The sequence below is a fragment of the Lissotriton vulgaris genome, chromosome 1_1 (assembly GCF_964263255.1).
Source record: "Lissotriton vulgaris chromosome 1_1, aLisVul1.2, whole genome shotgun sequence".
Taxonomy (NCBI): Eukaryota; Metazoa; Chordata; class Amphibia; order Caudata; family Salamandridae; genus Lissotriton; species Lissotriton vulgaris.
The window spans coordinates 1,080,062,867-1,080,073,533 of NC_141685.1; the positions used below are offsets into that span (position 1 = coordinate 1,080,062,867).

Sequence of the window (10,667 nt, forward strand, 5' to 3'; positions counted from 1 at the left end):
AACCATGGTACACCACGTTTCTGGAACGGTCCGTGGTACCGAATCAAAGGCTACGCCTCACACCCAGCCTTCTGACGCAGAGCCATGGCGATATTCGGCATCCAGATCGGCAACAGCTCAACCTGGCGATCTGGCTCCTGAGGTCTTTGAGTGTGGCTACTTGAACTTGCCTCCCGATTGTATGGACATCATCCGGGAGGCAAGAAAGCCCACCACAAGAGCATGCTATGCGGCAAAGTGGAAGCGGTTTGTCATTTATTGTGCAGACCACAACATTAACCCGCTAGATGCATCTATTCAGGACATTATTTGTTATCTTTTCCATCTGTACAAATGTAATCTAGCCTATGCTTCCATTCGCATACACCTATCCGCAATGGCCGCTTATCTCCAGAACAGGCAGCACCTCTCACTCTTCAGGGTGCCTGCAATTAAAGCCTTTCTAGAGGGACTCAAAAGAGTCATCCCTCCACGGACTCCACCAGCTCCAGAGTGGAACCTCAATGTGGTCCTCACCCGGCTGATGGGTCCTCCCTTTGAACCGCTGCATTCCTGCGAGATTCAATTCTTGACGTGGAAAGTGGCTTTCCTTGTAGCAATTACATCGCTGCGACGCGTTAGTGAGCTCCAAGCCCTAACTATCCAAGAGCCATTTATTCAAATTCATTCCAACAGGGTGGTGCTTCGCACTAACCCTAAATTCCTTCCTAAGGTAGTGTCTCAATTCCATATTAACCAGACTATTGAGTTGCCTGTTTTCTTTCAAAATCCTGAGTCATTGGCGGAGAGAATGCTCCACACCCTTGACGTCAAAAGGGCCCTGATGTATTACATCGATAGGACCAAGGATTTTAGGAAGACTAAACAACTCTTTGTTGCCTTTGCGCCACAACACAAAGGTAACCCCATTTCCAAGGCAGGTATAGCTAGGTGGATTGTTAAATGTATTCAGATCTGCTATCTGAAGGCCAAGCGTACTCTCACCGTTCCACCAAGGGCCCACTGGACCAGAAAGTTGGGGGCCTCCATGGCTTTCCTTGGAAATATTCCTTTGGAAGACATATGTAGAGCAGCCACATGGTCTACCACACACACATTTACAAAGCATTATTGTGTTGATGTGCACTCCAAACAGCAGGCAGCTGTAGGGCAGGCTGTTCTAAAAACACTTTTCCAAACTGCTGCAGCTGGCACGGGCGGCCGCCGTTAATGGAGTGACTGCTATGTATTCTATGCACAGATATGAATTCAGCAGCCCACATGCCTCGAACCGAATCTGCTACTTACCAGTATGCATCTGTTCTTGGCATGTAGGGCTGCTGACATTCATATCGCTCGCCCTCCTCCCCGGCGCCTGTAGCAGCTGCAGGATCACATATACTTCTAGCATGGTCATCATTCACTTAGTTTCACTCAATCTTGGCCGCAATGGCTAAAAACAATCTGGGGATGGAGTCGATGCCCATGCGCACTGTATTCCAGGGGAGGAGCCACCTATCTCGGGATACTTCGAAGACTCTTCCAGGACAACAATGTGCAATCATCAGGACCCAACACTAGGCGGCGATCTAAGGACAGATATGAATGTCAGCAGCCCTACATGCCAAGAACAGATGCATACTGGTAAGTAGCATATTCGACCTTTTATAATCAAATGTATGAGAAAGGAGGGGGGGGGGGGAGAGAAAGGGTGGTGCTCTTTGGCATGGCCGGCAAAAGAAAAATGTTACTGTAACTTAAATGTTACGGATCCTGCCATGAGATTGGTGGTTAATGAGTGCCAGGAGATAGGCAACATTTTCTGTACAGTATTATTCCTCCCTTTAGAAAAGTGAAGCATTGAGCTTGGGGTTGGCCTCTGTAGTCTAATTTCTGCAGGAAGTGCAACTACCAGAGCTAGGGGAAGAGACAGATCTGGTTGGCTGTCCGACTGATGGAGATAAAGAACCTCTCTGCATTTAAAACTCCAGGTGAAGATGGCTTTGGGGCAGAATTTGATAAACCTTTTAGTTCCTTGTTAGTAGCCACTTTGACGGCTCTATTTAATTCGATCGTAGCTGGGGGATGTATTCCTTACCCTTTTAAATAAGCATTTGCAATGCAATCAGTCTTGCCTTTGGGACCGTATATGTATTTAGCTATGCAGCACATTAGACTGGGTGCTGAAACATGTACTGTTCCTTAACATGGTGGGGGGTAAGCACTAAACTGCGTGACACACCAGGTATGGGAACCGATGGAGAGAAATATTGCCTTTCAATTGGAAAAGGTATAGTCCAAAGCTCAGTTTTTAAATATAAAATCAGGGCCTTCGGTCACTGAAAATACAGGATTTGAAAAAATGATTATCGTCTTCAGGTGCTCGTGGAAGACAATGTCTATGGACTGGAATCTAGAGAATGCTAAAGTGATTCTAGTATTTTACTGACTAGTTCAAGTTCGGTGATCTTGCTTTTTCCCCAATTTCAAGCAGTATTATTGGGCTTCCTTTGTGGTACAGATTAGATTTGCATAGCAATCCCGCCCCTTTGTCTCTCCATTCAAACTCTGGAATACTGGACTGCAGAGTCAGAGCCGCTGGAAGGTGGGTCTTTTGAGGGTATAGCTCCTAAAGAACCACACCCGCCAGACATGTTTCTAATGACAAAACAGCCTTCCTGTCTGTATTACCAAATACATCACTGGTCTCTCTGAAGGCTACAATTCACTTAAATACACGATTCCTCAACAAAAGCATCTCTACTGCTACTACCCTAGCCAGAATAAAAATCAAGACCTCATACTTTATATATAGAAAGACACCTATCAAGGATATCATGACCAAATGAAAAACTCCAAATTGCAAGTCACCAAAACCAAAGTAAGCTAGTCTTATTCGACCACCGTCCTCGCCCGCCCCCCCAAATAACGAAATGTACAATGAAGCAAGCCTTCTACTCAGCAGCAACCACTTTCAGAACACTCTGATGGCACTTTTTATTCCAATGCTTTGTTTTTCTACAGTATTCCTACACATTGACAGAGTTCATTTTACTTCGCTAAGCAAGAATTGATTCCATATATTTTTCAAGTATTTTTTGTTGGTCAGAATCTAATAGTGAAACCCACTAATAGTAGTCGTCAATGATGGGTATTTGATATGTCACAATATTTTAATATAAGATTTTATGCACACGCAGATTAAGTAACTAAGTTTACATCTATTCAAACACATCCTGTTCAGCAGGGGCCAGAACAGGGCGGCAGGCGCACTTACCTCTGAAAAATGTCCTGTAGCGTTTCACGTGTGAAGGCGCTACCATCCTGGAAGACGTTATTGAGTGCATGGAGGGCACACAGCTCCCGGCGTTGCTTCTCGTGGTAAATCTGGATGGGCGGCGACTGAGCCCCAGATTCCAACTTTAACTTATCACCTTTCCATGGCACACAACTCATTTTTTGAGTCTGGGTCTCTCGGAAATCGAACTCTTAAAAAGACAACAGATACTCACTACTGCCCTCCAAAACACTGCAGGGCCTCGTGAACTCAGGGGTGAAAGCCCATACTTTGTCTTATATTGATGTCCACAATGCCCTTCAAGTTTAATTAATGACTCGCAAAGTAGAGTGCTTTAATGTCGTAGGTATGGCTAGTCTACTTGGCTATTGACAAGTCACGCCACACCGTTCCTTTTCTTCCATTTGTCTACTTCAGCAGTCTGCGCGAGAGTAAAGATAGTAAGAGCCCCTAGGAGCTGTCTTGTATGCTAGTGAACGAATACGAGGGGACGGGCGAGACAGCCTGAAGTGATGCAAAGTGGTCTTGATTATCCTCAGAAGAGCATGACTACTTGACCCAGATGCAAAGGGATTTCAGACCAGGGCCAATCCTTTAAGCCTACAGTGGAAAGAAAGGAATAGAATTAGTTTTAAAAACACACATACACTGTCACAATCTCCCGCACTGCAGGGGGATAATGTTATGAGATATTTAATTATACATAAAAACGGTCCAACACAGCTATGTCTTGCCCACACCATACTACTGGCAGGCATTGTTCAGAGTACTATCTGTGCACGGCCTATTAGCTTCGGGTGCAGTTACAACAGTTCCGTGCCTCTGTACCCCTTACTCAGTGTTCGAGCACACTATACCATTCGTTTGTAACCCTTGTGAAATGTACACACACTACTCAGTGTGCCCTATTTTTCAGTGTAGTGCCAGAAGTAGCCTCTCCGCATACCTCCAGTGTCAACACAGTCACATAGGTGCAGTGACCCTTCTGCCGGCCTTCTTGGTGTCCACTGCGACATATGCACCCCAGTGCTGTGCCACCCACTACACTTGTGTTACCTTTGCAGTGCCTCAGCAGTCTCTCTTTCCCAGGTCACTGCTTCTGAACCCCTAAGGATTTCCCTTCTTGCCATTCTTCTGAACGTCAATATTCCCCCACAACGGTCCCTATGCCAAGCCTACTCCGTAGTGCAGTTCCAGACACTATGTGCCCTGATGAATCGGTCTATGCATGGACTCTGAACATTATGTACAGTGCCCATAAAGTTATAAAGGCCCCCACCATTGGCCCGCAGAAATGGGTGTTTTGCCTCAGCCCTCCCATCATGTTCGTAATCTTGGCTTTCTTATTGACGACTCAGTATCTATGCGTCAACAAGCCGTCATGATGGCTGCAATATGCGTCAACATACTGAAATGGCTTAAGAAAATTGTCTGGATGCTGTCCAGCTCCACCCAGAGGACCCTTGTCCAAGCTCTTATTACATCTAGACTGGATTACGGCAACATCCAGTATCTGGGGGCCAATAAAGATTTGACGCGCAAACTACAACTGGTGCAGAACTCCGCTGGTAGTCTGCTCTGCCAGGTTCCTAGAGCTGCATCCATCTCAGGCTCTCTGAGAGACATCCATTGGCTTAGAGTCGCAGTATCTTCAAAATCTTGTTCATCCCTATTTGCCATCACGCACTCTTCGTTCCTCCACCCAGGCTAAATTTGAGATGCCTAGGATTAGATGGTCCCGTATGGGAGGTTGCTCCTTTGCTTACCTAGGCCCTTCATTGTGGCTCTCCTCAAGGAAACTTCTTATGTGCATTTTCACAAGTCACTAAAAACCTGGTTGTTCAATCAGTAACTTCTGACCTCTCTGGCGGGCGCCGGGAAATCCTTTTGGGTAGCTGTTGCGCCTTATATAAATTTAATTAACATAACATACAACTGTAAAATGTCTAACCCCAGTATACTACCCAACAATTGCCCCTACCAAACAGTGTTGGGCCTGTGTCCCCACTACATTTCAATGCAACTATACACTTTCATGCCTTCATCAAGGTTGCTGTGCCACTCACAGGCACACCTTTCACAGTGGACTTGTATGCACCCAGTGCATGCGCTGTAATTCCAGTGTACACTTCAGTGCCGTAAACTTTGCGCTGTGTTGCAAACATGATACCAGTGGAGTCTTTACTAAGCAGCTTTCCCAATCCTAGTTCACTGTATTTTTATGAAGAGGGGCCTAGGCAAGCAGGCATGTGCAGAGCCAAGTGCACAGTGTCCTTGTGCCAACTACCGAATACACATGAGTGTAGCAATACTGTGGGCTCAGGTGCAGCAGGGTTGCACCAATAGCAGTCGGAGAGTCGGCTTCATGGAGTCTGAGCACCTAGGAACGTAGCAGAGACCGCTCTGCCCAAGGTGAAATTTACGGTTTTATTTATTTTCTGTCTTACTTACTCTTAATACTCTGAACTTTTCAGGAAAATGGCTTAACTCGAAAAATTTTACTTTTCTCCGCTTTTTAGTTCCATAACCTACACCTCATGTATTTGTAACATATGTAACTATGTTATGGTGGATTGTGGGCCAAGTGCAGGAGTTATGGCAGGGGTACCCTCAAAAAGGGCATAAAGAGCTGGCGCCTTAGTGGACACCTGGGTGCTGAGGGAAACAAAAAGCAGTTTTCACAACGAAATGCAGCTACGGTGAAGGGAGGACCCCTCCCCACACAGGAATGGGGGTAACCAGGGTAGAGCGTCAAAGTAGGCAAAAAGGATGCGATACCCCATGGCCCAATTCAGTGCCGAGGGTATCCTTCAAATGGCCCTAGGAGGGGGAGACAACAGTGAGAAAGGAAGGCGGGGTTGTTAACAGCGCTGCCCCTAAGAAGCGCCCACTGTTGAAGAGCGGGGAAGCGCGCTACAAATAACGACACCCAAGATAAAAGACAATGTTGTGGTACAGCATATGGAGGCAGCCGGGAAAGGCGGTAAGACAAGGAGCAAGTGCTCATAAAGGTCACACCCCGACAGAGCAGGGTGGCAGATTAAGATTACCCTAAAGCAGCGTAAATCTGCTAACGGGGGTGGGTGGGTAGTACACATAGCATGGCACTCGCAGCCAAGGCCCACCGGACGGCAGGGCACAAATGGACAGCCAAGGTAGCGAGTTGAGCCTAACAGGAGTTGAGAAATTAGCCCCCTCGAGAAAAACCAGCACAAAGAACTCCATTTGCCTCCCAAGTTGACATGTCTGATTTATGGCCTATGAATAATGTTGAGCGAAATGAGTTACAAGAGTTACGATTAACCAGTGATTGATTTATGATAGGGCATGATTTATGACCCTATGTAAAGGATTTGTGTTCTCATTTCAAAAAGGGCACGTGCTAATAATACATGCTAAAACAACTGCGGCCTACAATCCAATTCATAACCTATGCCTCCTGTTATTTGTGAAGTAATTAACTAGGTTGTGGGGGACTGTTGGGGTGGCCCAGTGTGGAAGTTAATGTCTTGGTCAATGTTGCTGTGCCACTGACAGCCACCTCCTTTCACAGTGGACTTGTGTGTCTCCAGTGCATGTGCTGTCATTGCTGTGCACACACTGCAGCACCATAAACTTTGTCCCGTGTTGCAAATGTGACACCAGTTAAATGTGCCCTATTAAGAAGGTCCCCCATTCCATTCAGTGTCTCAAGTGGAGTGACCCTTAAAACCTTAACCTATGCAGTTCTCTGTATGTTATCTAATACCCCAATGTAGTGGCCCTTCGCATATAGCCCCTAGGTACTTTGCCTAAGGCATTGCATGAAGAGGTTCCTGGGCAAGCAGGCAGGTGTCAAGCTGTGGGTGCACTGCCCTTGTGCCAACCTCCGAATACTCGTGAGTAGCATTACAGTGGGCTCCAGTACAGCAGAAAGGGCAGCCGTACGCTCAGAGGGGAGGAGAGATGACTGCATGGAGCCTGAGCACCTAGGACATGTAGGAGAGCCCGCTCAGCACCAGGGGCCAGATGTATCAAAGGGGTTTGCCCATTCTGTGTCTATGGGGAAGTGTGTTGATACATTTGGCCTCAGGTGAGTTTTATGGTGTTATTTATTTTCTGTCTCGCTTACTCCTAATGCTCTGATTTTTCGGGAAAATTACTTTTGTTCATAACATTTTACTTTTCTCTGCTTTTAGTTCCAGTGTTAATGAAGTGCGGCACAGGCTGCTTCAGGCTCTTCTGCAGCACTTCCTCAACTGCTATTGGAAAGGTACGTTTGTTCTTTTATTGAAATATTTAGGTTGGGTGGGTGAACGATTTGCATGCATGTGTCAATTAAATGCTTTTAGCGTGTTTTCTGAGCGCCGACAATGGGTTTTGTTTGGGGGTGGGGGGGCGCTGGGATTAGATTATGGCCTGTAGTCACATGCTAGGCTATGATTTTCCAAGGCTCACACGTGTAGTCAAGCAAGGTTGCTGCAATTGCTGGTCATGTTTCCTATCATTGAAAATGTAATTGCTTAAAAAATGTAATTAAAAATATCACTGTATTTGAGATGTTATGCTACCTACTATCTGAACAATTGACAAGGCAAACAAAGTCACTTATTTAGAAAAGTTTGCCCCCCCCCAAATTTTTTTTGATAATTCCGAATTCTCATTTCAGTCTAGGAAAATTATAATATCTCAAAGCATTATTAGGGTCTTGCAGAACGAAGTATTAAACTCCCTTCTATGTTGCTATTTAACTAATAGCGGACTATAGTTGTAGTTAAATAGAATTTTTAGATTTACTCACACTTCAAGTGCATCCATTGTCTTATGCATCAGAACTGGTGTGGTCAGTCCTCATTTTCTAATGCTCGTTCTGTGGCGATGCCCTTCACAGTAGTATAGTCTCTTGCCTGGAATACACACAGCAGAGGCATAAAGAGTTGTGATGTTTCTGCACTAGCCCAACTGAAAGTATATTTATGCAAGACCAAATGGTGGGCCTCATCTAAAGGACATGTTCACTTTGCGGGACAGAATCTGCATTTCCACCCCTCACTCCAACTTTCTACTAAAGGAAAGATGCTTCTTGAAGTCTAATCAGCAGGGACTTGCAAACAAAACCTTTACTGACTTTCCAAATGGAGACCAGTCACCATTTTTCACACCTCCGTGTCTCGATCGCCACTCAAGCCACAGAAGTGCAAGCAAAACACTTACACTGTCTGGGTATGCTGTACTCGACCTTCAACTCGTACTTTGCTTTTATAATTAATTCTGTGAGCCAAACCGGAGGAAGAACATCACCAGTCATCTGCCTCAACATTTTTAATGTTTGCATTTGTTACACATATGCAAGTCCACTGGAATTATGCGGCAAGGAAGGACCAAATTATGTGGCAAGAAAATACAAATTTGCTGCATAAATCCACATATTCCGTTATATTATCAGTTCATTATTTTGTCATTTTGAAAACGTTAACACTGTCTAGACAAAGGTTTCACCTCATTAGTACAATTTAACACCAGCTACATCAATAAGCAACCGAAAGTTTACCAGTCAAATTTGCAAAGGGCCTTCTGCTGAGCAGCAATACATTAAGCTACGTTTTTAGTAAATCCAAATCCTTTAGAGACAGACACAAATGTTCTTTTTAATCTGATAATTCACATCAGATGGTGAATTATGTGGCAAATGCAGCACAAAATGTAGCGGACGCAGACTTGCATAATACCAGTGGTCCTGTCAATATACTTTTTTACACTGGTGTGATAAAGAGTTTACTGCTTCCTTTGAGTGCAGCCTAATGCTCCTGATATTTCTCTATGTATGCGCATAGCCATCACTTTCCACTTTCAACCCTTGAGCTCATCAGTTGACCTGGCTTGGGCAGCGGACAGGTTGTTTGACCACTTTTGGTGCCAATATAAAAATACTATAAACTTCCGATTGTGGCCTCCTTTTTTCCCTTTCATATGACCTCTCCTTCCCTTTTCTGCATGCCTCCTCTCCTTCAGCACATCCTTCTCTAAAACATGCATGTTTGCCTCAATTTCAATTAATGTCTAATTGCAAACTCCCCACAACTCAGTTACATCATCACATCTCCTTCTCTAAAAGTTGTACCCCTGTAAACTAATACCCAACCTCCTCCAGCTCATCTATAAATCCCACTAATTATGTAGATTTGTAATATACCCTCGCTAGAGATAAACAACTCGTATTAATGTAATCATCGCAAGAACCTCGAGTGAATGCATGAAATGGTTTGCTTGGGCGCACAAGACTAATCACAACAATTAACAATAACCAATTAAACAGGACTCACCAATAACCTTGGGTTCCACATTAGCATGAAGCACCACTTTAAAACGGACTCGGACAAATTAAGGTTACCAGTAAGTAACAGGGGCATTACCTCCTCGTCCGTCTTCCGTGCCACAGTAACTAACACATGAACTATACTGTCACGATGAATACTAGGACCCGGAGTTAGGATGATTACCGGTAAGTAACCAGAGCATTATCTTATAGCCTCAGTTCGGCATAGTTGCGTTCTTCCTTTAGACCCCATTTGAACTTCTTCCAAACCCTTAGTTCAATTCCTTTCATCCTTGCTTCCATGTCCACAGTACCATGCCTTCTTGCGTCTGAAACCTTACTGCTGTCAACCTCGATAACGCTTTCGCACATTACCAACAGCCACTTGTCTTAAATTCAAATGCATTGCTCCCTGGAACGCTCTCCCGCCACCACCTAATGTTCCCAATCTAAGATCATAATATGCCAAATTTACCACTTAAGTGCAGATTTTATCCGCTTTGATGCCGCAACTTTCGTTTGTGATCAGAACCCATCTTACTCTGTAGTCAAATAATCCCATTTTTACTGTTGAAACATTCCTCAGCAGAACACAAGAAGCTGTGGGGACACACTGCAAAAATGGTCAACAACTTGGCACACGACACTAGGGTACTGCACCGAAAACACGGGGTGACAAAATAAAGGAGAGCGCCACGGCAACGCAAACTAGCAGACCCCCGTACACTCCTTACCGACTCCTCCGGAGACCCTCAACCTCGTCATAGCAACCGCCCAGGCCGCCAACGTCACAATCAGCGACGTCTTGCGTTAAAAAACACAGACATCCATCCGTTCACTCCTGCCTTTAAACAAACATCCACTGGCTGGAGAATAAACCAGAGTGAGGCTTGCAACGCGCTGATGACGTACACAGCCCATGTGATTTTGCTGGTCTACAAAGAGGCTTGTAACGCGCGGTGCCCTTTTCTCCAGACGAAAGATCTCTACTCGCTCGAGTCACTCATACCATCTAACGAGAGGTTTGGAACGCACAATCTCGTCTTTCCTCGTGACTGCTATGGAATTATTATGATTCAGAGCTTGGGGGTGCCA

At 45.1% G+C, this 10,667-nt stretch overlaps 1 protein-coding gene across 2 annotated transcripts in view; it reads right to left on the reverse strand.

Moving 5' to 3' along the window:
• JOSD1 (Josephin domain containing 1) overlaps window positions 1–10,444 on the reverse strand; it is a 106,959-nt gene extending 96,515 nt beyond the window's left edge. The window contains exons 1-3 of one of the 2 annotated variants that reach the window (XM_086963361.1): window positions 10,307–10,442; window positions 8,058–8,163; window positions 3,257–3,877 (exon numbers count right to left, since the gene is read on the reverse strand). In XM_086963361.1, coding sequence (XP_086819487.1) covers window positions 3,257–3,435 — 179 coding nt within the window. In that variant the 5' untranslated portion in view covers window positions 3,436–3,877; window positions 8,058–8,163; window positions 10,307–10,442. Of the gene's footprint in view, window positions 1–3,256; window positions 3,878–8,057; window positions 8,164–10,306 lie in introns of both variants that reach the window. The other variant, XM_086963366.1, reaches the window with a different exon arrangement.
• Window positions 10,445–10,667: the final 223 nt, after the last annotated feature.